This window comes from Chamaea fasciata, unplaced genomic scaffold (genome assembly GCF_029207755.1).
Source record: "Chamaea fasciata isolate MVZ Bird 193981 ecotype frontalis unplaced genomic scaffold, bChaFas1.0.hap1 SCAF_8, whole genome shotgun sequence".
Lineage (NCBI taxonomy): Eukaryota > Metazoa > Chordata > Aves > Passeriformes > Sylviidae > Chamaea > Chamaea fasciata.
The window spans coordinates 17,757,073-17,784,344 of NW_027094093.1; the positions used below are offsets into that span (position 1 = coordinate 17,757,073).

The following is a 27,272-nucleotide window of genomic DNA, read 5'->3' on the forward strand; positions in this document are numbered from 1 at the left end:
TATAATGTCCTCTATTAAGCCTTAGTCATATGTATATGTGATTTAATAAATTTTTTCATGTTTCCCAATTTGTGAATTAGATTAGTAGCACTTAGAGGCAAGCAGCTTTTACCCTTCCTGAGAGGAGATTGGAGGAATTCTGTGAAAATATGAAAAGACTCTGTTCCCAGTTCCCATTTTGCATGTAATGGTGAAACATTTTAAAAGCTCTGTGCTTTATATAATGTGTCAAATAGTTTATTGGTAGAAGATTTCTGATGATTTTACATTGCTGGAAGTCTTGAAGCCATTTCCAAAAGTTAATCTGATAGTGAATTACATTTGCATTCAGGTGTTTCTGTGAATTGGATGATGATTAGAGTAGCAGCATGCTTAATTCAAATGCACCAAAATTGCAGAAAGTATCCTGTGTTGTTATGTTTCACAGAATTTCAAGTGCTCAGGCTCTTAAGTGACAGCTTCTCATTCCCTCCAGCTTCCATCCAAATCCTTGCTCACACTGGTCGCAGCTGGTGCTTGGGAGCTCCCAGTCACCTCTGCCACACTGCAGTCCTCAAGGCAGACTCCCTGTTCAGTAAGCTGATCATGCTGAGAGCTTACTGGACAATTTTTTATGGACCTGATGGGTTCATTCTCTTGGGCTGTTTTTATTATTGAAAATTCACACAACTTCAGCATTAAAAATCTTATAAGCAGTGTCATTTTTAAAGTGCTAGTTGATGGTGGCAGTACAAATGAAAAATTGTCCTGTAAGGTAAGATGAAAAGCATGCTAAGAAAGAAAGAAGAGGTTGAGCCAGATTAACATTTTGTTCATTTCCACTGAATTTAAGTAATGCAAATATACCCTAAACTTAGTCTTTTAGCTTTGATGTGACCTGTACTCAAAATAAAAGCTGTTGGTCAAAGACCACACGCATCTGAAATTCCAGGTGTAGACAGGGACCTGGGACTAGTGTATTTCAACTGAAAATAGACATCAACTAACCATTATGTTGTACGAAACCACAGACTTGCTGGGGAGTGAAAATAAAAACCCCTAGAGTCTCTCCTGTGTAACAGAGGTTGTATGATCTGTCCACATGCCAGTGCTTCTCCCTTGAAAGGTAAATATTCTGTATAGACAAGATTTATGATGGGGGGGTACATTGCCAGTCCCGTTTTGAATCATGCAAAATCATTCCATTTTCAAATCAAGTGGTTATTTAAATTTGTTTCAAAGATGCTGTGTTTGACCATTTGAGATGATGATTTCTTGAGTGTCTGTCTCAAGAATTTTTAACAGACATAGCTTTTTGTAGGGAAATGGGATGTTTACTGCTCTTATAGGAAAAATTTTCCTGACAGAAGTATTTTAAAATGTTAATTAGGAAACTTCGAGGGAATAAATAGGAAAGATGAACCATATGTGTAAAAGGAGAGGAGAAAATTGGAACACTGGTCAACAGAAGTGAAGTGAGTCTTTTCTGAGAATGCGATCAGGGATTATAAGACTTTATGGGTGGAAATAAACTGATAATTTGTTAATAATTGATAATGTGACTTTGGGAGCAGACTAATTCTGCTGCAAATTCCACTCTGGTTTCATTCATTGCAGGTTTCAAAGCAGTCTTGATTTAAATAGAGATTTGTGCAAGGAAGTGGGAGTCCACGTGAGACTCATTGGAAGGATGATCAGCCCATCTGATTCTCCAAGTGTGCCTAATTGCACTGTATAAAATGAACAGACCCCGAGCCACTGGTGCAGCTATGCCCATAGGCACACATGGACCTACAAAACTGGTAATCAGGGTCCCTGAGGAGGTTGGTGAGCACTGGGGGTCACCCCATTGTTTAATTTTTCTGCAGTGAGGTGGTCCATAAGCCGGTTTTCACCATTATAAATTTTGCAAGCATGCTGCATAAAGCCATTTGACAGCTCCAGTATTTCTTCAAGTTAAACATTATTTTCACCTTGACTCATGGGTTCAAATCAAATGGTAATTCAGGAAGGATTAGGCGACTTTGCATTCCTACTCTTATTTATGCTAAATTAGTATGATTATGGACTGAAAGTATGATTAAGAAAGAAACTGTGACAGCAGATGTACCATAGCAACACAGCTTATTCAGGAAGAAGTGGATGGATTCAAAATAGAGGCTATGCCAAAGGAGCAGGTGTCGTCTGAAATACAAAGGGTGTTTAGAAATTAATGAGCTGCAGTTTTCAATTATAACATACATTGAATTAGTCTAAATTGAATTACCATGTAGAAAAAAGGCTATTATTAGATGCATTAGACTGGCAGTCAATGTGAAATGAGTATTATACATCAGGTAAGAAAATATTGATGAGACACAAAAATAAATGTCCATGCCATTTGTCCATGTTATACCAGTAGCCAAAACTCGTATTCCACAAGGAAAAAATTTAAAAACACCTAATAAATATATGAATAGAAAGACTTTGTGAGTTAGACAATTTTCATTATCCCTAAGTGTATACATTTTCAGTTACAAAAAGATAACAGAGGTTGATTGTAGAAACTGCTTTTATCTATAAGATTCTTAAATGGATATTATAAAGGAAATGTAACATTTATTTCTTTATCAAAGGGTATGGTTAAACTTGTCTTTTATTTTTATCTTTCCTTTTATTTGAGGAAATCCTTATAACAGTATGGGTCAGATGAGGAATAAAACCACCAGTCCCTTGTGGTTTCAAACGATTAGTCTTAACAACCTGTTTTCTGTTACAACACTTTAATTTAGTATATCAGTAACAAAGAGCATTTGCCAAAAGCGGAGCATGCATGCAGCTGCCAATTTGCATTACATTTTAACTGCTATCACTCCTATAGAGCACATGGCATTTATAAATTACTTTTAGGGTCTTTTTGGAGTACAGCCTGCCTTGACATGTCATGAGTCAAGAGGCTTTTGCTGGAGTGACCCTTCACTGCAATGAATGTCAGTCGAGCCTCAGTCACAGCAGCACAGCTCTCTGGAGACCAGCAGGGAGACACATCGCAGACAAAGGGATGGGAAGAAAATGCAATGCTCTCAGCTGAAATAGGAAGTGCTGACTCAGTGAGAGCAAGATGGAGAAGCTGCTGAGGAACAATCTCTGTGTTGCTGACCAGGGTGAGGGTTGCTCCCCTAGGCAGAGCTCCTTGTTTCATCAGCTCCTCTTCCTGAAAGCCTTATAGCTGCAAGACAGATCTCTCTAACTCCGGTTTAGCAGTGTGTCATGGGGTAATAATTAACTTAAACTGTGTGAGTAGTCCTCCCAGCCTCTCTGCTCCTTCCTTGCCCAGGGAGAGGAGTACCTGACCAAGGCATATGCTTTAACACGCTGTTTAGCATACCACCTCCATGGCCCAGGCTCCTGGCAGGAGGGGAGGAAGATATGATGGACCAAAACTGTGAAGGATGGAGGGTAGATGAGAAGGACAGAAAGTAAGATTGTAAAGGACAGTCTTTGGAGGATTTACTGAAGACAAATTCCAGTGTTTAATGATGCTTCTCTTCTTTCTCACAAATTGTCTTGAATGGTTTGCCTGGGGAGCAGTGATGCAGGGAGGGTACCTTCTGTGGCAGGGAGGTGGTGCCTTCTGTCCTCTACCAGTTCTTGGTCTCCTTCTGTACTTTTCCAGACTTGGTTGGGGTTGGCCCCCTTTTAATGCTGTTTGTTTTCAGGCAGAATAATGGGACTGTGGTAAGGAGCTACTACAAAGCAAGGAGACAGTTTCTGAGGCTGATGCCTCAGACTGAACCCATAGTCATGGGAACTTCTTTCCTCACCACAGTCAGAGTTAGGAGCTCATGTCTTAGCTTTTGGGGTAGCTTTTATCATGGTGTTTGATTGGCATCTCCTGCCTCAGTGTCACACAGCTTGGTGGCAGCTCTCCTTTTGTCACAGTCACATCCTGCTTCTTGCAAGCAGGCTGGTAGTCTCTGTCTTTAGGGAAAAGGCTGGAGCGGTGGGTTATTTTAACAGAGGCAGCTGGGGCCGTGGGGACGTCTTGCACTGGTGTCTGCAGGGAAGAGCCCTGTGGCTCCTGCTTGTCCTGGGTTGAGGGCAGGACAGCACTTTCTCATCCACAGTGTAACTCTGTGAGGAAGTGTATCACTATATATGCTGCATAAAGGAACTTGTAGCTATGGCTTATAAAACCCAGTGAGCACCATTATTGATTGCAACATCATGGCCCTACCTCTGCGCATCCCTACCACGTGCCCACATAACACCCCTGTAGTGGGATTTTTGTACCTATGGAGTCTGAGGAAACCCCTGGAATTGCCTGAACTGGCAGGCCAGTTGCTGACCTCCCTGAAAGCCAAGTCAATTGATATTAGCAAAGTCCTTCAGAACCAGATCAAAAGCAGAACTTCTTCCTGAAGGTATTGAAAAAATTTTATTTTTGCCATGTGTAGATCCATAGTTATATACCAAAATATATCCCCACCCCCCCAAGGAAAAGAATGGGTTGTGTTTGCCACTGTAAGGTGCCTTGCTTTTGTGCCACTATCCAGAAAAGTAAGCAGTCATTAGTTTTGCCTTGCCAGTAACTGAAAGAGAGGAATAGTCACATGGGTGGTTTATGCTGCATAGTGCATAGTTTGGAATTGTCATTCCAAAAGCCCATATCAGTAATTTCCAGGAGCAAATCTACAACCTGTCCGCCACTCGGAACAAAATAAACCCAGATGCCAATCAGCTGCAGTGACCAGTAGGTTTTAGGAGTAAAGCTACAGAAAAACTTCTCTGTTGGCTTCCCTTAATATCTCTCTGCTTTTTTATGAGCATGCTCTGCATGGTAAGCACACCACTGGGAACATCCAGTCTTCTCAAATAATGCCAATACGCTTTAATTGCATTGCACAATACAATACTGAAGGAACTCACTTTTGGTGCAGTAATTTCTAGCAGCAATAACAGGCAACATTTTTCCATAATTTAAACTTTGTATTTGAATATTTATTTTATTTTATTTAACAGCTTTACTTTAGGTCAAGCCAACATTTTGGCTGAATTTGTTAATTAAATTTTCAATTAAACATTTTTTAAACCTTCTCTTAAAATTCTTGATACAAAAATGTTCATGACCAAATATGGAAGTCATATACACTTTTATCAAAAATATAAATAGCCATTTCTTTAGATTTTGCCATAAGTATTTCACTGGAGGGGGTGGGGAAAGTCTGATTTAGTTAGAAGTCAGTCCATTTGGTAAACTTCGTTATAAAAGCCAGAATTTTTCTCAGGAGTAAGATTTCATCATTTAACCATGACTTAAACCCAACTCTTCTGTGGGTAACTGAAAGCAGGGCTCTGTGTTGCCTGAGGATTCCATTCTACTTGAGCACTGTGAGGGCATGACGGTGTCCATGTGCCAGGTAAATGTGACTGTGCTGAAATGGCAGCAAGAGAAGTCCCTGGTGGCTGAGACTGTGTGATGGTCCTTCCCACCCACCTTCTGAGATGTCATCTTTCGGGCTGAACTTTTCTTTTAATAGCATTCCTACCCTCTGCACATATCATGTGGGTAGAGGCTATGCCTGGCATTAGCATTCTACAAGTGAAGAAAATTCACTGAAAGCAGATTATCACCACTTTTATTTAAAATTTTGGGCTCCTCTTTCCCCTCCAGAACAATCCTATGAAAGATGTGACTGGAAAAGTTATATTTATCTTGGAACAAACTTCCACTAAGAGCAGCGTTGAGGAAATTGGGCTCAGTTTCACAATCTGACTGATTAGCTTTTGAAAATCATGTACTGAGGCCATAAAATATGCTCATAAAGTGTTCATACAAGCAAGGATTTTCTGAGCATATGCGTTTGGCTAAGTTAGCTATACAGTGAAACAGAATACTGCAAAATGTACAGTGGCTCACTGCATAGTAAACCAAATGTTTCTTGATACATGTACAATAGGACATCATCTTTGATGTTTTTAAAAAATGCATGCAATGTAACTGCTGGTTATTATTAAAATACAGGGAAGGGATCATATTATATATAAATTCTGAAGCAATAAAGGCATATTTAGTCATAACAACATGAAAATACCATTTGAGAATGAAAAGCCTGCAGTGTACTACACATGCATTCTGAAGAAAACACGATAATGTGTTTGAGAGTGGAGCCAGGTGCTCAGAAAACTAAACGTTCCATTGTACTGGAAATGCACATGGGTTTCAGGATAAACTGATCAATTATAATCTGGTTATTCTAGGACCTGTGATCTTAACCTGACTTGAAATTTTCTGTTTTAATTTGGGTTTGGTTTTGGATTTTTTTTTTCCCTGAAGTAATTTCACTTTATTACTCAACAAATGGGAATGCACTGATTTCTCTATTTAGAAAGATAATTTGTACGATGTCGACTGAACTGTGTGACTGGATTAAAGTTACATAATGTGTCTTTCAGAGAGAGACTAATTGGAATTTACTGCAAGTCGCGGATGACTTTTAAATCAATTCTGTGAAGGCTTCATAATAAGACTTACTGATTGGGAGATTAGTACCAGAAAATACACATACATTATCCAGCTAACACTGAGAGCAAATAGTGCTCCAGAGAACAGCTGTTCCTTCTGCACCCTGAAGGACTGCTCCAGGGACAAGTAAGGAAAGTGGACCTAAGCTGAACCACTCTTACAGCTGAGGATTTACAACAAATGGGAACATTTGAAACCGCATTGAATATATATTGAGTATTGAATATATTGAATAGTCTTTTCCTTTTCCCTTCAGTCCATATGTACAATGTAGAACCTCTAAACAGATGTCGTGGTTTAAAGGCTGTTGTGTTGCTGGGTGTGGCTTTTTAGTGCTTAAATCACTAAAATGTACAGGACTGAGGCTGCTCTGGTTGCATGGTCTGCTGAGAAGTTGCTCAGCTGTTGCTTCCATTTTCAGTTCACCTCAGTCCTGTGAAATCACGTCCTGAAATTAAAGAATGACAGCCTTGCAGTTTCCTTCCTCATGGAGTCTGCACAGCATATCGCTCCCTGCATGTGCAATTGTGATTGCAAATGTTTGCCACACACAATTACAAAAAAATAAAATTTAAAAAAAAAATTAAGACTTAGGAAAGTGAAAAGGAAATTACTTTCTTCTTTAGATTTTTACCTCTTTTTCATCCAGTATGTAGCATACAGTATCTTCAGATACTTCAGAGCAAGTTATAAAGATAATTTGTTGGAAAATGAAAAGGCTCTGGAGAGGAGACGGCTGGCAGGTGGGAGTGCAGGAGCCATTGGTGGAGAGCAGGCATTGAATCAAAAGCCAGCCAAAGGTGCAAGAAGAGGAGCAGGACCTGCAGGCTACAGGCAAGAGAGACGGCACAGAGAGCCTGGAGCCGGAGAGTGTCTTGTGAGTGGATAGCTTCCTGCAGGATTTGAAATAAGCCCCAGGTCCCTGACTTCACTTGTTTGCTCTCAGGGATGACTCATCTCTGCAGTGACTAGGGCTACCTGAGGACAGTGGCTTGCTCTCTCTTACTTTATCATCTCACATACTAAAAAGTTAAAGATCTGGACCTGCCTGGTGACCCAAACTGATGTCAGGAAGGTGTGTACAACAGAAATTCTTCAGTTTGGTTTTCAAAAGAAGAGATTTGGTCTGTGTAAAGGAAAACATTACTATGCAAAGCCAAACACCCAAAGTTAGGCAATGGCAGAAGAATCAGCATAAACATTATAAAATTGTGTCATCTGAAAGCAATTGTATAAATTTTAATTTTTCAGTTGCTAGCTTTATGGCTTGAACTTTCTTTCAATCTCTATTTCTGAGCATACAGCCCAGGCAAATGGCTGTAAGGGTAGGTGGTGAGCCCAGGACTCCTTTATTTGTAAACAGCAGAAAATGCTTCACAATGAACAACAGGAAGCTGATTTATGTGAAACCAATAAGCAGTCTCTGTTAGAGCACTGTAAAACAAAGCAGTGTTAAAATTAAAATTCATAATCATATAACTACTTTCCAGATTATAAGGCATTTTCATAATTACGGCCATGAGATAGGACCTTTCCCTGTTGGGTAGTTTTGCTTACCTTTTTATTGGCATTCTTAGATTTAATTTTTCAGGATCCAGAGATCTGTTTCTACCAGCATGGCTCTAAAGTTCCATTGAAAATAACTCAGTTCTTCAGATTTAGGAAAAGGGAAGTTGACAATTCAGGAGTAAGTATGCCAAAAACCAGATATGTGCTCTACTAGCTATTGAAAGGGAAATTCAGCCTGCTTTACCTTTCTTCTTAAGCAGAATTACACAAAATAATGAGTTGATTCTGATAATAAATTTATTGTTGAAAATCACTGTGTTATTTCCAACAATTTCCATTTTCAAAGAATTTATTTCCAATATGAAGTTTTGGTGATGCATTTTTTCCCTTTAAAAAATAAGAGGAATTTTGGATCACAGAGAAAAGTATAATGAAATATTTTTAGAATTCATTACTTACTTCCTGAGTCTGTTATCACTCAAAGTTGTTTGGAGAGGATGACTCCTCTGGGGCAGGTGTAGGACCACCTTGTTCCATGAGGACTTTCACCTGATGTAGTTCTTGGGAATTAAACCATGAAGTGACTTTAGCTGTAAGGAAAGGAAAGGAAAGAATGACCTCAAAAGCCTGCCTGCTTCCTCCTCCACTGAGTCCATGCTATTTTCACACTTTGTGTAGATGAAGTGATCAATTTTTGTCACCTCTTACTTGTCATCTCAGTTTTCTTGATCTCCTGTTGCCATGGAGTGTTAATACACTTGCAAGGATGGACAGAAAAATGCCAGAGGAGCATTCACCTGCAGGAGAAAGGAGTGGTTAAAAGCAAGACAGGCAGATTGAGGTAGTTGTTGGAAGAGTATTTCTTGATAGGATGGATCAAGCAGCCTCCTGCCTGTATTGAAACCGGGAGCTAAGTCAGACCTCTGTGTGAGCCAGTAATGCCTGACAGCATCCTCCTGTATAATCTATACCCAGTGTTTCCATTATTAGTTGTATTGCAGATTAGTGTTTAGTGAAACACCAGCCTTGGCTGAAACCCAGCAGATTTTTAAAACCTGTTGGGAAGGTATGGGTGGCCACACAAGAGAACAGAAGAGGGGCTCCCAGTGAGCCCAATTCTCAGCTGTATTGGCAGGACTGAGCTAAACTGGAACACTGTGATCCAGCGGCAGAGCACATTACCAACTCCACTCAGAAGCTTGTGACAAACTGTGCTTGTCGTTAGTTTCTGACTCAGGAGAGATAAAAATACCTCTGCTGCAGCAGGGAGAGCGGTGGCAGTGCGGCAGCCTGTGCAGGGGGAGGGAGGGCTGCGCGCCGGCGGTCTGCACAGGCAGGCAAGGAAAGGTCCCCTGGCACCCTGCACCTCAGGAGGGTGGTCAGCCCCACGGTTTAAAGCTTGGCTGTAGTCAGATCAAGGGTCCGTTTCTGCTGTCTCTGACAGAGACTGATTACAAATGCTTGCAGAGCACCAGTAGGCAAGGGGCAGAGTGGCCGTCGGGGTGAGCCCTCCCGGCTGTCAGTGCTCAGCTGGAGGGAGCCGCCTGAGCTGGGCTGCCCTGGTGGGCAGCTCCGGATGGATGTGATAAAGTCTGCCCTGCTCCTTTGCGAGCCCCCTGATTCTGGCTTCTGTGGGAGTTGAGTTTCAAGGCTTTAATGGTTGTGTGAAATAGTTTGTGTGAGGGCTGGCAGAATCGGACTGCCCTGTGTACATTTCATCGTCAGTTGCATCCGTCCAAACTTCAGGGTTTGGTCCAGTGGGAGACTGCTCATTCACCTTCTGTTAGGATCTGTAAATTCCTAAAGAGAGGCATCACCAGCAGTTCACGGTTCAGGTCTTTGCTGGGTGGAGTGCTGCAATGAACTTGGGGTGACATTTGTGTTCATACCCCTAGAAGATGTGAAATTGGTGAGCATGTTTTCACACGAAAAGTACTGAAAAACTTAATTTTAAGGGAATAGCGGTGCCCATCATCGGTCACACTACCCGCTCCTGGCCGTACCTCCTGGTGCACAGGCCATGGCAGACGGGGCGGGGTCGGGGAGAGCCGCTTCTCGCCGTGTCCCCTGGGGCCGTTGGTCGGTGCCCTGCCTCCCGCGACACCCGCAGGAGCGCAGAGGTGCCCTGTTCTAGCGGTGCGCGGCTCATCCCGCCGCTCCGGGAGGGGAGAGCCGCTCCGGGCGGGGCCGCTCCGCCCGCCTCGCCGGGGCCCCATTGGCTGCGGCCGCCCCGGGGCGGGGCCGCTGCGCTCCGCGCGGAGCCGCGACGCCCCCGCGCCGGGCAGCGGGCGGGAGCAGGGCGCGAGGCGTGCGCGTCCCCGCGCCCCCCGAGCCGGCCGCCGCCGATGGAGGGAGCGGCCGCGGGCTGCGCGTCCCCGCCGCCGGCTGCCGCCCGCCCCCGGCCCGCAGGCCGCCCGCCGGCAGCGCCGAGCCCCGCGCCCCGCCGAGCCCGTGCCCTCCATGGCCGCGCCGCCCGCCCCAGCAGCCTAGGCTGCGGCATGGTCCGCGCCGCCCCGCCTGCCCGAGTGTGACACAGCCGGGCGCGGGCGGGCCGCCGCCTCCACGGCAGCATGCCGGCCAGGGAGCCCTGGGCAGCGCACCGAGCCGGCGGCAACGCGGGGCACCGCGCCGGGCACGAGGGCCGGCAGCGCGATCTGCTGCTCGCAGCCTTGGGCATGAAACTGGGCGCTCGCAAGGCGTCTGTGACAATCTGGCAACCTCTTAAACTCTTTGCTTATTCGCAGTTGACGTCGCTCGTCCGAAGAGCAACTCTGAAGGAAAATGAACATGTTCCGAAATACGAGAAGGTTCATAATTTCAAGGTAAGACGTTTTCCTAGCTAATTTCTTCTTCAGGCACGGGAGCTTTAGCTCGTGTTTTAAAATGGGTCTGGTATTGCAAGGAAATCGTATGTATGTGCACTGTGACTTTCTAGGAACTTAAAAGCTGCAAGTAAACCACGTTGCCGGTTACATCAATTAGGCACGTTTAGAACATGCAGCAGAGGAACTGGGATTTTGTTGTTGGCTGCTTGTGTGCACGCATTTATTTAGATACTATTTGCCATATCCAGTTATCTCTTTTATTTAGAATTGGTTTATACGGAGAGAGATGCTAAAGGTGAGGAAAAACAGCAAAGTTTTCTTTCAACTCGAATGTAGTCCAGTTTTACTTTCAATGCCAAAAAATCTCTTAGATCTATAGTTAGATGATTAAATTGCTCTTATCTCTGTTTGTTGATGGTAAACAGCTTTGGAGGTAAGAAGTGTGTTCTGCTGCATCTGGATTGAGCAGATGGTCTGCATTTCCCTCAGTTCTGGCTTTTCTCCTGTGTCGATGAATTGAGTGTTGAAATTAGCAAGACTTATACCATGAAGCTGTTGGACATCCTGACATCGGCAACTACCTTTTGTTTTAATAAAAATTACTTAGTCTTCTACGTAGCTTCTAGTTATTGTTTTAATTGCCTTAAATAACCAATGTTCTTTGGTAAGAGAGATACATGTCAATACAACATATTTATGTTTTGTGTCTGGGTGTCCAGTAAGGACTCAGCAATGCAACCTTTTGGTGATCAAATACATTTGATGATAGGCAGTCTTAGTTTTAAGACTACATAAACTGATGTTTTACTGGATTCCTGTAGATGACAGTACAAATTTCAGATGTATAATTTGAAGGCCATATGTTATCTTTAATGTAAAAAAAAACCAAACCAAAAAACCTACTTTTATTTATTTTAAGAGAAGAGCAGATTGTTAATATAATACAGGCATCTGATGATATAAGCATCCGTTAAATGTCTCCTGTTTTCAGTTTTGATTTCCATCACACACACATGTTGGAATGTGGGAATGTCCACATGCATGCACATATATTAATTTACCTGTCCTCCATCTGATTTTATTTAAACCACCTTCTGGCTTTTGAGTGCAGATAATCACCAAAAGTGGAAACTTTATGTGATCAGATGTTTTGTTTCATTTGAGTTCTTCCATTAAGCACAAATTTGAAAACTATGTACAGATTGGTATGTAAGAAGTGTTTAATATAAATGCTTGGCATAACGTAATTGTGCTGGCTGACAGTTCAATGCGGAGCATTTTTTCACAGGCTCATGAGGTGTCCTAAATATCTGCAGCATCTTGCAATTTTCATTTGTTCGTTAGAGTTTGAAGATAATTCTTGCAGATGCCAGCAGATCGTGATTTTCCACGTACTACAGTGTATGTAGGATAATAAGTATTTAATTTTGCACATCTGTGTTCCCTAGTTGCTTTTCTTTAGCAGCCTGAAACACATCTGTTTCAAAAATAATCTGATAACCTGATTTTCATTCATTCAGGTTTGTTTATTTCTTTTTCTTCCATAAACTCTTTATGGAAAGTTTTGGAGCTGTGAGTTTTCCAGTCTTTTCCAAAAACAGACTGTGTGTCTGCTCCAAGGTCACAGCCGTGGCACAGACTTTCCACACGGATTGTTTTCTTTATAATAGTGGTACTGTAATACCTTTATACATACTGTTGCCAGAAAAATATACCTTGAGAAGTAGGTCTGTTCTCAAGTCACTGGAATGGAGTCGCCTTTCACAGCTAATTTTTGCTACAAAAGACTGGAAGGGGACAAGCCCCTTACAGGGTGTGCTGCAACCAACCTTCCCATGGAAGGAGTGCTTCTGGCATTCATGAACACTAAATGCGGCTACTCTTCCATCAGAATAAAAAGTAGAAACGTAAGCTCTTAGTGTGTACTCTGTTATGGCTCTAAAATGAATGGCCGTCGTTAGCTCGTGTGCTTTTCTCCTCTGTCATTCCTTTGCATCTGTCAAATCTTCTTCCTCACATGTATAGATGTCATCATTTAAAATGTCTGCATGAGTCTCCTAGGTTGTCTGCCAAGTAGCTTATCTGTCACCCATGTGGGGAGGAAGGAAATGTCAGGCCCAGAGTCTTCAACCTAGACTTTTGAAGGAAACAACTCAGAAATTAAATAAATTTATCCAGTTCAGCTAATCAACAGTGACTGCTGTCCCCAGGGGCTCCACAGCAAACAGGAGGGTGTTCGCTGCTTTGTACCTCTGCAGCCAATCTGCTTTTTGTGCTGCAGGCACAAGGCACCAGATAGGCACCCCTATAACCCTCTCCCAGCTGCTTCTTTGATCACTCACATCACTGCTTACAGAAATGAAGGGGTCTGAAAAATCCTTTTATACTGGAAATGCTGCGGCATCGTAGCAGAGACAGGAGAAATGGAGAGCTGCAAATGCACACGAGCAGCAGTGTTTTCTTGGAGAAGGGAAGGTGACAGCTGCAGCCACTCCAGAGGCAGGCTGGCCTTAGCAAACCTCCCAGAGACTTGACCACAGGCTAGGGGACCTCAGTTCTCCCTCTCTCCCTGCACCTCCTGTCTCTGTGGGGTGGCTGGGGACACAGGTGCAGTTTGAATGCTCAGACTCTTGCCTGCAGCAAAGCTCTGGTAGAGGAACACGGTGGCAGAGGAGCAGTGTAGTGAATCGTCATTACAGGGGTGCAGTGCCTAGGGGAGGGGTGAACGTGAAAGCTGCTTTTAGATCATCAAGAGGTCTTCTGAACAGATCCATTAACCTATGTTTTGCTCCAAGGGTTGTTTGAAAGGAGAATGTAAAGACAGTTTTACTAGGAGTGCTGACATGGCAGGGTTTTTGAGAGGGTTTGATCTTACTTAAGTCTCCTGGAATGTGAGTTGTCTCCTGCCTGAAGGGAACAGGCTGGGTAGCCAAGGTGACAGGGATCTCTGCAAGCAGAGCTGGTCGGTAATGATCTCCAACTCTGTAATATTCTTCTGGATGGGGAAGTCGGGTCTCTTATGAGCACATCTCAAATGTAAATACAGAGTGCCTGAACTCTCTTAAAATAATCTCCATAAGTAAAGAAAGGGATGATTATTTATAAATGTCAGTTCTGAGTTTTAAATGCATGTCCTTCAGGATGAAAGCTAGATGTGAAAAGTATTCTACTTTTAACATATTTTTGCCTTTTCCAATTTATATAAAAAATTAAATTAATATTTCTGTGTTCTTCTCTATAAATCTAATATAAAAGACCCATTTTCTAATAATTCAAATATATCAGATTAAAGAGGATTAGGTTGTTTGATACAGTAGTTTATTTAGCTCTAATTGAATAATGGAATTTGATGTGAATGTGACTTGATTTGCTCTATCTTTTTGTATATTTGGATTACTTTTGCTTTCCCTCCATTTAATGTGCTTTTCTGAAATCCAGCACACTGAATGAGATCTCTTGTAAGATGAATCATTAGACCAAATGAGGACAGTCACTTCACCATCCTCAAAATTTGAGCGCCCCCTTTTCTCACAGAAAGGCTTTTTCTTTCTTTCAGTTCACTTTCCCATTATGGGGACTAAATCTCCCCACAGTCTGTGGTACAGACATATCGATGTGGGATGGGGTGCATGTATGTGATTGATATCAAGCTCATTCTTCTACCCAGTGTGGATGAACAAGAGCATCTTCTGTGTGGAAGTTCTGGGAGACCTGTGCTCTTTGAAGTGCTGACAGGGAGCATAGCTGAAGCCAGTGGGGTTATTTTCTTACCAAAAGGACTTAATCATAGGGGAAGGTTCTGTAACAGAAGAGTTACAAAGTTCTGTAACTTCATAGAAGTGGACAGAACAGATTCGTACCTAATCATTCCTATAAATTTATTCTACCCCTGGATCCTACCAATAAGAATGCTTTTTACTGTCCCTTACAATTCTCATAGTTGCTTATATTGTCCCCAAAAGGCAGTAAGTGTGGTGGCTGGTAAATTAAAATGAAATTTCTTACCCAGCTGATATTTAATCTATCCAATAAGCTTAAGTGTAGGAAGCAGCTGGGCACTTCTGGGCAGTCAGATGAAAGAGGAATTTAAGGCAATAGAGGAACTGCAAATCTGAGGCGAAAAGATGCCTGTGGCAAGGTGCCATGTGGATGGAAAATGAGAGGAGGACCAGGGGAAGCTCTGGGTTGGAAGGTGTGAAGTGGGCTCTAGGCCAGAAGACTTAGACAGCAAGTAATCCAAGTTGGGTTTAAGGTCTTCGCCATCTTTTCTCTCTGGTGAGGCAGTTTATTAGGGTAGAGAACACATAGGATTCCTCTTGCTCAGTCCTCTGCACTTGGCCACTCTTCATCTCCTCATCTCTCCATTTCTGCTCTACATCCTGTAGATTTTTGCCGATAAAAAAGGTACATCTAATGAGGTACCTTTTGCCCTGAGTCTGCCCTATCTGACGTGGAATATCTTCTGCATCTTCTCACCACCTGGTGCTGTGCTTTGGCTATGGGCACTGACCTCACTCCTTTGCCTGCTGTTTTCATGGGGCTGCGGAAAGAGATAAAACTATGCTGGAAAATGTTCATGATAAGGAGGGCAGTTGTGGAAGAGGAGCTGGGATTTATGGGATGATATCTCAAAAGGAAGAGGAAGGTGAAAATCTGAGATGAATAGCAAGAAGTCTCCTGGGTTGTGAAATTTGTTAGTCAGTGCAATAACCTCCTCATCACTTAGCAAATTTAAAATAAGCCTGGACGAAACACCTTAAAGGTCTTCACTCCCCTCCAGCTTTTGTGACTCATGGGCCCTGGGGAAGTTTTAGCTCCCTTGGCTGGTTACAGGTATTTTTTCAGACATCTCTGGCTCCTAGTGACTTGAGCCTGCAGAACACCCTGCAGGTGTTTTCTTACTGCTGATAGTCCAAGGCACAAACCCACTCTTCTGCCTAGATTAGTGCCATGGTGCTTCACTGAAGCAAGAAGGTGTCTGTGCCTGTCAGGGCTGGCCTGAAATCTGTGCCTCCATGCATCATTTTCCCCAGGATATTGTCTTGTTTTTCTCTTACACTTCACAAAACAGATCTGTCTCCAGAAGACTTATTTTTTGCTTTCTCTTTGTGCAGTGCTGGGTACTCTCATGCTGTTTCCTAGTCACTATCTTACTAGTGGTGACGGCACAGTCAATTAATTGTAATAAATAACAGTTGCAAGGCTGCTTGCTAAATCAGTTAACATTAACAACATAATTCCCTTTCAAGCCACTTCTTCCAGAGAGATGTTTTTCCATGGTTGCTTAAACTAAGTCAGCCAAGGTGCTGATGAGCCTTGTTTGTTGAGATTCCTTATCCCCCTCCTCGACTGAAGCAATATCCTGGCTTTCTCTTTGAGGATGACCCACTTGAAAGGCCAAATGGGGAGCTCCAGAGCAGAGACAACATGATTTTCCAGAAGTAAGTGGAGGAAGAATATAACCTTAAATATAAACGAAGATTGGAGGCTCAGGTGAGGACCAGTCCCTGGAAAGACTTTGCTAATGCAGACAGACTCAAGCATCGCTTTAATGAAGAGGCTGCTGATATTAACAAGAGTTACTCTGCTAGTGAAATTTGTATCACATCTTGGAAACAAATAAACCCCCCTGGCCCTGGCCCAGATATTTTTTGGGGTAGTTGCATTTGTGGTGGATGTTTTGCTAGTGTAATAAGTCATCGCAAATCACTTCCATGCCACATCTTATTCTAGAGAGCTTCTCTGTAGAGCCATGGCTAAACACTTAGAAACTGGGAGATGGAAAATGCAGAAGTGCTGCAAAAAGGCCAGAAACTATAACAAACTCTTACTATATTAAGCAGAACCATTTTTCTGTGGCTTCTGACATGAACTCATTTCTATTTCTGATGTCCTGAAAACTGGGGCAGATGCTGATTTTCGGTAAATTGATCTAGTTCCACTGAAAAGAGGATGCTGTATTATTTGTTAGGAACAGAACTGGCACCGGTCATGTTTTTGAAATATCTTTAATTGAGCCACTGTACTAATATGAATATTCAAAGAGAGGGCTGGGTGCCTCTAGGATAGTCCCTGGGGAGAGTCAGTGTGTGTTCCCACAGATAAGAAAACCTCAGGAAATTTAATGTTTCTATTAGACTCCTAGAACTCGAGGGGAAAAAATGATTCAAAGGCAGAGAAAATACCTGGAGAACTTAAATGGAAAAAAACTTCCACAGAACTTCTGAGAAGACCTCATCCACTCTGGGTTGTTCCTTCTGAAACTCATAGTTACATTGTAAGGCAGTTCAGTCCAGAAAAGCTTTTAGGCATTGATGGATTTTAATCTCCTAGAGTATTTATTTAATGTTACTTGCACTCTTTTACTTTTTTGAGGAAAGCCAGAGCTTTTCCAAAGCAGATTCCAAATAGCACAGTATTACTTAAACCGTTCTGGTTTCCTAGTGCTAGTCCCTAAATTCAGGCTTTGCCACTGTTCAAAAAAATGAGAGAGAGAGAGAGAAAGTCTTTTTTCTAAATCCTTTATTTATTTAAGCTGTAATTTCTTCCCGCACATTTTTATTAGTCCCCACGTGTGGATCCTGTGAGTTTGCCTTGTGCACAGCCCAAAACCAGACCAGCTAATTTCTCTGGTAAGGCTAGGAAGCACTGCTCTGGGGAGGACTGAGACTTTGCCTCTAGAAGCTTCTAGAGCATGTTATGCTCTCTCATCATCAACAGCTTTTACTCCAAGTTAGCCTTAGGATCCTGACAGAAGCATTTATTTAGAAATCTCTCGGGTTTATGTTCTATTTACACCTAGGATATGTATGTATTTACAATTTCAGTTTTAAGGATTTTATTCAATTTTCACCTCTAGTTCCAGAATTTTTTGTATGGAGGCATGTATCAAGTAAGTTGGACCTGGAATAAAATGCAAAATGTTCCCATTTCCAGATGTCAGTGTAAAGAAAATCTGCTATTCCATCCTGAAAGAAAGGTGGCCATTTTCACTCAATTTACAAGCAAAAAAACCAACAACCTGCAATTCTCATTTTTCGCTTTGGCTCTCGTAGAGCACAAACTAACCTCAATTTCCAGCTGTTCCCATCTCTGCTGACACAGGCAGTGCAAACCAGAGAGTAAACAAGATCTGACAGCGCTTCTGGCTCCAAGTGGGTGAGGACATGGAGGGAGCTTGTCCTGCTCCACATTCTCAATGCCCCCACTGGCAATAGCGATGCTATTTATACCCCATGCTCTGGGCAAGGCAGCACTCTGACAGCATCTCTCCTCTCCGGAACTGCTGCACATCGTCATTGGGGAGGTCCCAGGCTGGCGCCCCGTGGTTAACACCAGCTGGGCTAAGCAGAGTCAGCTGTAGTTCTGGAGAAGGTCTGTTCCACTGGTCTCATTTACCCTCATTTCTGTTACACCTTCGCATGAAAGCAATTATCTTGCAGATACTGCTCTGCAGTGTGGGTTGTCATGGCAGTCTTCTTGCTTCTCAGATTACTTGTCAGCTGCAATATTTTCTTCACAGGAGAATTCCATGTGCTGGAATATTTGAAGTGCTTTGAGACCCTTGTTTTAGAGGCACTATCTAATCATCATAATATGTACAAGGATAAATTGGAGCATTGCCCAAACTGTTGGTTGAGTTTCTCACTCGTATCTTTTCTTTACTCTTCATGTCCAGGCAATCTCTGTCTGGACCAGGGATGGATGAAAAGGGCATGCCTATTGGATGCCAGTATGGATTTGCTCAGTGCCTGATAAAATCAACTGTGACAGGGAAAACAGACGTTAATAATACAGGCTGAGTTCATCGTTTTAATTGAGATTTACAATGTCTCCTGTATTCAGTTAAAAGCTTGGTAAAGCCCCAATAGGCAGAATTCGGCTGATGGAATTGCAAATCAGTTAGGACCACTGAGCTGACAGTCTCCATCAGCAGTGTCTCATCATCCTTGGGAATTCGTTTGAAGGAGAGAATAGCCAGTAGACCTGGACCTTTGAAGCACCATGTGGTGCACGAGCTGGGGGTGTGCCATGTCCCTGGTGGACTTGGTCTCCTCTCTGAGCACTGACAAGGCTTCTGCCTAATGTGTAAGGCTTTGGTAGCCCGAAAGTATAGACCAGCAGTATTTTTTCCCATGCTTTTTCAAGGTGAAGTACCCCATCCCACAACAGATGGTAACGCCTGGATTTTCCAGACCCTGTTACTCTGGCCGGCAGTTTGCTGTGGAGGGCTGTGGAAGAGGCTCTGGAGCAGGGTCTGATGGAACAAACATTCAGTGAGACCATGGCAGCAGCCTCTCAACAAAGGAAGCCTTTTTTATAGACTATCCCAAACACTTCTGTTTTATGTGCTCAGTACTGGTTTTCTGTAACCATAGTTCCAAGTCCAGCCTTGTTTTCTTCCCATCAGTGGCTTTGCTAAAGCTCTGTTGATCCTCCATCTTCCCTCATACCACGTTTGCACAGCACTTCACTGATATTTTCTCATTCTCTTCCTGCCTGCCTTGACAAGTGATAAAATGTAAGTCTCCCAGTTAAGAATACAAATTATCTGCTGCCTTATTCCTGGTCTTCAGGTAGCAATTAAGGGTAGCTGAATAACTGCCTTGGAAAAGCCAAAGCATAAAAAAAAAGTGGAGTAACAAGATGCACGGGTAACTAACTTCAACAGTGACCTTTATAGAGCCTGAGAAATAATGGGGAGAGATCTGCTTGAGGAGTTCACAGCTTGTGGTATAATCTGCTGTCAGAGGCACTGGGTCATTTTTTATTTGGTTCTCCTAAAATTTTGTGTTTTCTAAAAAAATATTAATTCAATGCAAAACAAAAATAAGTGAACTTTTCTAACACTCAGAGTTGTTAATCACAAGAATCAAGCTATGTTTCCTTGGTATAAGAAAATGCCTTTTAAGCCTGAGCAAAAAAACTTTTGCATAGTTCACAGTAGTTATTTTAAATATTATATTATTACACCTTGTCGATAGTGCAGGAGAGTTCAAAATAGAAACGCCTAGGGTGTAAACCTAACATGAGGCCCTCCACTTACCTCAGACTTGCAGGACAGCTTAGTAATAGTATTTTATAGTTTCTGAGGCAATATTTTCCTTTAAATTTATCTAGACTTCTCTTTTACACTGATTTTCTTCTCCTGAAATTTTACAAATTAAGATTAAAACCAGTTTAATTTGCTCTCCCACTCACTCATTTTCCAGATTCTTTTAAAGAATTACTCCCATTTGGAAAGAAAAAAGAAGATTTTTGGGTGGGAGTGAGAAAGGAAGGATTGGGAGATGTAAAGCCTCAGTTGGCAACTCTGCTCTCTCACATTTTATAAGACAGTAAAATCTGCATATGGCAGATGCTCTTTTTTACAAGTGGAAAGAAACCCCTTGTAATTTAAGTCAGGATCTCTGGGACTCTGCTGGGTGTGTTTTTAGAAATTTTTCTGGAAAGCATCTTTTAGTTTTGAAAACAGACATGTTGCTTGGCTAGTTTTTAGAATGGGAAGTGAAATATAAAAATCAGAATGCTGTATTAAGCAGTGCCATGTGATAAATGCAGTATTGTTTGCAGGTGCTGGTTCTTGAACTAGCAAAGGGATGCTAAGGTGTTTCTTTTTAGCTGCCAGACCCCACCCGTCCTCTAACTGGGATTAGAGGCTGTTCTGGCCTACCTCAGTAGACCAATTTTCCAGTATTTTCTGGCATCATCCACTGTGTCTGATTTAATTCCCAGGGAGGGTGTGTGTTGAGGCCAGTGCAGGGTTAGGTGTCCGGTTCCACTCCACGGAAGTGGGAGTATTGATGCTCTGGCACTGCTGAGCTCTGGGAAAAGACAGCACTGCTCAGAAACCCCTCAGGAACAGAGGCTTCAGAGCTGATCTTGAAGGGTTGCATACACCAGGACTGGAAGGACATTGTGACCTCTGGGGCTCCTGTTTGTTATTGCCAGAGAACCTCCCATCGCAAATGGAGGATGCAGAAGCAAGGCAGAGCGTCATGGGACACAGGAAAACCTACCCTCACCTTTTAATCTCTTTTGAGTTTGCAATCAGAATAATGGGTAAGAAACATTAATTTGGATGGGGCAGCATAAAGCAGAGCAGACTCTGGGTAAATCCAGCTGATGATATGGAAAGGCATTTCAGTATTTGGAAGAAGCCTGGCTGCATGGGATGAGACAGCAGTGCTAATGCTGCAGAGACAGTGGTTCCGGAGGGCAAAGTCAGTCCTGGTGTTGTGAGACTTGACCAGCACACACAGTGTTGGTAGGGAAGAGGAGAGTCCACCTTGTCCTTGTTGTTTTTAGGTTGATGATGAATCATGTAAACTCTTCTGAGGAGCAGGCTGAGAGCCAGGGTGATATCAGGGGAACTGGCTGTGGTAGAATCTAGGTGAATCACAGTTAATACATGTGAGAGAAACTGAGCTCATCGAAAAAGCTCATAATATTAAAATGGAGGCAAAAGGTTGGAGTGGCAGGTTTGGGATGTGATAGACCCTGCAGAAGAGTTTCTAAGGAGAATCAGGAAGAGATGGAAACATGCAGACCATGGTGGGGAGCAAGATACCAGGAAGGAAGAATGTTCACTACTAAAACAGCCAGCCTGGAGATCGGACATCTGAGGTTTAGTGAGTATCAGCACTGGGGATGGCTCTGGAGAAGCCAAGCTGGGACTCCAGCACCTAAGGAAGCATTGGAAATGCTTCAGCAAACAGCACATTCACTGATTTGGTGTTTGATGAATTGAAATCAGCAACCACAGAGGCACAAGGCAGGATAGTATAATTCTTTTTATTTAGAAAGAACTAATGTGTCAGTCAGCATTTTAAGGAACAAAACAAAATTCCCCTCCTTTGTGCAATCAGAGATACTAAAACCAAAACAACTTACAAAACTGAAAAATACTGTGTAAAGAAATTCGTGATTGTCCAGACTTTTGAAATGTCAATTTTGTTTCAATTTTCCTCTACAAAATTTTTGAGAAGTATTTTAAAGAAGTATGTTTCAGGGGGAATTTGACCCAAAAACCAAAAAAGATGGTGACTGAAATGATGCCTTCTTTCTTTCCCTGAAAAAAAAAAATCTGTTAGTCCTGCACGCATTGAAGTACAATGTTTTACTTGAGGATATTAGGATGTTCTTATTCTGAGAAGGGAACACTGCCAAAAACCTGAATAAAAACCACCAGGCTGAGGAAGAAAGTCTAAAGGTGTGGGTAGTGCGGGTGGGTAAGGGAACGAATGGTGTGAAAAATCTCTTTGTGGTGAGAGGAGAAAAGAAAATGGAGAGTACAGATGCTGACAGTCTTGTCATCGTTTGCTTTGAGGAAGTCAGCCAGGGCTGCCGGGAGAAGAGGCCTCCTGGAGCACATCTCACCTTCCAGAGGTGTGTGGGATGGCTGGGGACAGGCAGCCTGGGCTCACTTTGGACCGGGGCCTCACTTAGCATAGATGTGCACGTGGATTACTTGGTGAATCCGGGAGTGACCTTCCAGACTGTCTCCACAGTCTCACTGCTGCTCTGAGGGTACTGAAAGCCCAGGAGGCTGCCGACCTTCCTTTAGCCAGAACTGAGCTGTGGTCTGAATTGCAGGGTGCTGCTCTGCGTTGTCGCTTGTGGGGGTGTCAGCTGGACCCAGCTGCCTCTTCCATCAGTGGCGTGGGGGACACTTGCCCCTTCAGTCAGGCCGCTTTGCCTTTCAGTGTTCATAGCCAGAGCTGTGTGCAGATGTCAGGAACAAACGCTTCTACCAGCTCCTTCTCTCTCCTGCTCCGCACTGATCCGACTGGGCACTGCACACACGTGAGGTTACTGCCTGCCCCCATACCCGCTCAGCAGCTCTGAGGAGCCGAGTGACTTCAGCCTAAAGCATTTTTGCTATATTGCACTGCAAATTTCATTTCTTTATGATCATCAGCTACTAATTTTATTTTCAGCCTGTCTATTCTAAATAGCGGCTCAAAGCCTTTTACGCTGGCGAAGGCGGTAATGGTTTTCTCTGTAAAGAATCCTGTGGTTTCCTACAGCAGGAGCTTTATCACAATAAAATCAGGAGCAGTTAATGGTGGCTGCAGGATTTGTAACAAGCATGTGAGCCAGGAATGAAAGCAGCATTGGGGTTTTTTCTTCTTTAGCTTTGAATTTTTTCCTGGTTCGGTGGATTCTTTTTTTTCATTTTGGATTTTCAATATGTAGCATTAGTCTGAAGAAAATTAATTTCCTATTGGAGTTATTCTAAACTGAAAAGTCTCTAGGCAGATTTACAGTATTTCTGTGTGGCAGTGGTATTTTTGCCTGGCAGGACTCTTTCCATGTGAGGTGAAATCTTACAGCCCCCTACCCATTTCACACAGTGCCTTATGAAGGGAAGGCCATAGCAGAAGGCATTTGAAATTGAAAAGTGAACTCTTGCACAGTTGCTGCAAAAGCCTTGCCTTGTGGCCAGACTCTTGCCCACACAGAGGAATGCCAAGGGGTGGGAGAGGGGCTATGCCTGCTTCTCTGACCTGGTCTTAGAGCAGACCCCCCACAGACCCAGTTCTGCTACTCTGGATGGCTCAGGATGGAGGACTCAGTTTTCCACACTTCTGCAAATTTAACTGTTGTTAAATCTTTCTTAGTTCCTCTCTTCCTTTCCTGCCATGATAAAGGAAAACTTCCAGAAACTGCATATGGTACCTTCAAACAAGAGGAATTCTGCACTGTTTACATGCATTGATACTGTTATCTGTGAAATGGTTGGGTCATTTTCTGTAATTCTCCTTTCTGCTGCTGTCTTCCAGGTGCACACGTTCAGGGGCCCGCACTGGTGTGAATACTGTGCCAACTTCATGTGGGGCCTCATTGCTCAGGGAGTAAAATGTGCAGGTAACAGTCATGCAGTGTTCTTTTCCTGAGTCATTCCTCGTGTTGTAACTCTGTAATGTGCAGCCTGTTCCACCGTGACACTGTGGGGCCAGTCTGCTCCTTGTTCAATGGAAGGAGGAAATGTATCCACTCTGCTGCTGATGGTTTCAGGTACCTGTTTCGGTAACTCACTGGAGTGATGCAGAGCACTTGCAGAGAGGAGGCAATCGTCATCATTAAGATTTTTCCCCCCCACACACCCTTTTAGAATGGAGGAGCAAGTAGATGCATAGTTAGCTTTATTTCTTTTATACCATTCCATGTATTGGTAGGTTTGAGAAAGTCATTGGAGATCTTGGTGTGCAATGTGGGCATCAGCAAATTCCCTGTTGCTTCTGTGAAACAGACGTTAAGGTTAATTTTATGTATAAACCAGCTGACTCTCAGTGTGCCATAGGCCCTAAATCACATCTCCTGCTTGCGAACTGAAAAGAAAGTAAGAAAAGGGATGATGAATAAGGGATGCCTACTGAAATGTTACATAAACATTCAGGTGCTGGTAGAAATGTATTGCATACATGGGTATCACTGCAGGCATTTCTGGAATAAAGCCTCTCCAAAGGAAAACAGTTTGACAGTTTTATTGATAAGGTTCTTCTGAAAGGAAAGGACAGTCGGCTTTCTTTCAAAGGCAAAGAAAAGGATTTAAGTGATCAAAATAGTTTGCTGTATTTAAAAGCTATCTTATGACATTCAGCAAACTGTATTTATAAAAATGGTGCAAAGAGATGTTGATGTATGAAGACCTGCTTACGTTGCCCTGGAAACTGAATTTTCAAGCTAATTTAAGAAAATCTGCTCTGTTTAAAGCTTTCTGAAGTCTTGTCTCAAGCAAATAGAAAGGCTTCTTATCACAGAACTGCAAAAAAGTAATACTTTAAATCATTTCTAGCCACAGAGGATTGAAATATTTTTAAATTCTTCACCTATAACTATTTGAATGCAATATTTTGTTGTTACCATTAGAGTCTGCACTGTCCAGGATGCACAAAGGAGTGCAGCTCTGTTTTAAGACATTATGTAAAAATGGCATTTCCTTTCTCAGTATTTTCCCTCTACTAAGAATACAGGATTGCAGCCATGTCCTCTACTTCTGACTGAAGATTGTTAGTACTTTTTACTGCCCTTGATTTTATACAGGGTGTACAGTGCTAGGAGAGGAAGAGGAAGCTTGATTTTGGTTTTCTGATTAGCATGTTTTTGATGACAGTTGAATCAGTAAGTGTGCCATCTTTATTCCTTGCCTTAGATTCTTCCATTTGGGCATTTAGGAGAGATGTCAAGTATTTTTCAAATCAATGTTAGGTAACTTTGATGCAGAAAAACAATGAAAAGAAATGGTATAAAGGATTGCAATGCTGCATGGCACTGTGGAATTAATACTATTGCTTTTACAATTAAATCCAAAGTGCTTATTATTTTGTACTGTCCCTTTTTTTTTTTAAACTGAAATGGAGCTGATTTTCTAGATTTATGCAGATTTTCTAAATTGTCGGTTTCCAAAAGCTTCCAAAATCTGATTTTCTTTCCTCCTTATGAGGATGGTAATAAGTACTGCATGTATCCATTCTCCTTGCAGTGTAGGGAACATATGTGTATTAGATGACTTCATAGGTTCAGAAACTATAATTAGGGCTTTCTGTCTTGTGTGAGGTTTCACGTCAGTGTTGGTAGCTTCCAGTAATTTTTTTGATCTTATTTGTATTTTAAAATCCTATGTTGAGCAACCATGCTTGCTGAAGTGTCAGCAAGGATTTGGGGTGGGGTGAGGCTGCAGCAGTGTCTGCCCATTCCCACAGCTGAGGCTGTGCAGCCAACAGAGCCAGAAGCTGCACAGATCTGGACATTTCAGGGAAGTATTGGAGGTGCACAGGCACAGAACAAGGGCCTGCACAGCCAGTGCTAATGTACTAATGTAGGGGAGCTCAGGCTTGAGTGGTGTGAGTTTGGCCAAGTTTATGTGGTCTTACAGTGGGGTTTTTTTTAAAAAAAAAAAAAAAAATTGCTTCTGAACTGAGTCATTTTAATATGGAAACAATGAGGCACAGTAAACCAGGAGCAACATGAGCCCATTGCTTTTCAGAGTAGTTTTGTACTTAAAAAAAATTACAGCTTTTAGCAGGATGCAGCCCACTTGAATTCAAGTGGGGTTCAGTGCCATTTCAGGGAAATCCATAAAATCTGTTTGGTGGTCTGTATAATCATTTCATTGAAAATACCTATGAGCAAAACTGCATGGATCATATGTAATTTTATACTTGTTAAAGCATTTGCTTTTTATAGCAAACAGTTGCACATCTCAAGAGGACTCTATTTGCTGTTCAGAAGTAATATGTTTAACAAATAGAAGTGGATTACTGCATGGGCTACTCTCAACCATTTTAAATCCTATTCTGTGCAGAAGCACAAAAACATGTAAAAAGAGAAGTGTAGGACAGTCCAAGACCAGACAGCAAAGATAAATGTCACCCATTTCAGAAAGGAGGAAGAGCCAGTGGAAAAAACAGAGCTTATTTCTAATGGCTGATAGTTTATGTTACACAAAGTAAGCCAATCCTTTAAAAAATTATCAGCCAGAACCAAACATTCATAAGAGTACACATGCCATAGCAACCAGCAGTGATGCCTTAGCAAGTTCAACTGGAGTCATGCTTTGTTTCAGTCCAGCCTGGCTCAATGTCTGTCTCTCTGACAGAGGACAGACTGGAGTGTGTTCAGGATCCTGTCAGGTTAGTAATTCCTGTAAGGTGGATTCTCCCTAACTTGTCCTTGTTCAGGTTTTGTGGTAGACAAAGAAGGAGGATTGTGTCTTTTCCTTCCTTAAAGTTGGGGGGTAAACATAGGCACTACATTGGACACCTGATGGATGGTTGTTGGTTGAAATGAGATGTTGGGTGTTACCTGGACTGCAAAGCTTTGGGGATTAATACAAACCACCAAACATGAGAAGAACTTCATTGTCTTCCAAAATTAGAACTGGGGGTGATGTCTGGGATTTGGATCCTGTAGGAAATTAATGGGTGGGTGTACTATATAGTCTGACTTCTGCTGGAGGTATCTAACAAAAAAGAGATAGTTTCTTTTTCCTTAAATGTCATTCTCTCAAATTTGGTCTTTATTTCATCAGCATCTTTAAAGACAGATTTGCTTCCTTAGGGAGAATCTTTTTAATAAATATCTGCCCTACTGCCTCAGAGGATCATACTTCCAGCTTTTGCATCCAAGCTACAGGCCCTTAAATTTTTTGTGAGATGAAGACACATCTGTATGCAAGGAATCTGCCTTTTCTGATGGCATGCACCATCTCTAGCATGCTTTCCTGCACGCTTCTGCCTTAAGCAGAAATGACTGAAGAAGTATTTGAAATTATAATGCCACCACTTTATGTAAACATTGAAGGTCAGCAGAAGTTAATGAAGATATAAGATTTTACTCCAGATCAAAATCCAATTCATGAACTTAGCAAAATGTATTCTTAGTTACATTCCTCCTATGTAAAGCTCTCCCGTATTCACAAGGCTCATCCCACTGCCCAGAATGTGTTC

General features: G+C 42.4%; 1 protein-coding gene across 1 annotated transcript in view; it reads left to right on the forward strand.

Moving 5' to 3' along the window:
* Positions 1-27,272, forward strand: part of CHN1 (chimerin 1) — a 94,887-nt gene that overhangs the window by 55,876 nt on the left and 11,739 nt on the right. Inside the window, exons 8-9 of the mRNA XM_066189897.1 lie at positions 10,738-10,815; positions 23,604-23,688. Coding sequence (XP_066045994.1) covers positions 10,738-10,815; positions 23,604-23,688 — 163 coding nt within the window. The remainder of the gene's footprint in view (positions 1-10,737; positions 10,816-23,603; positions 23,689-27,272) is intronic.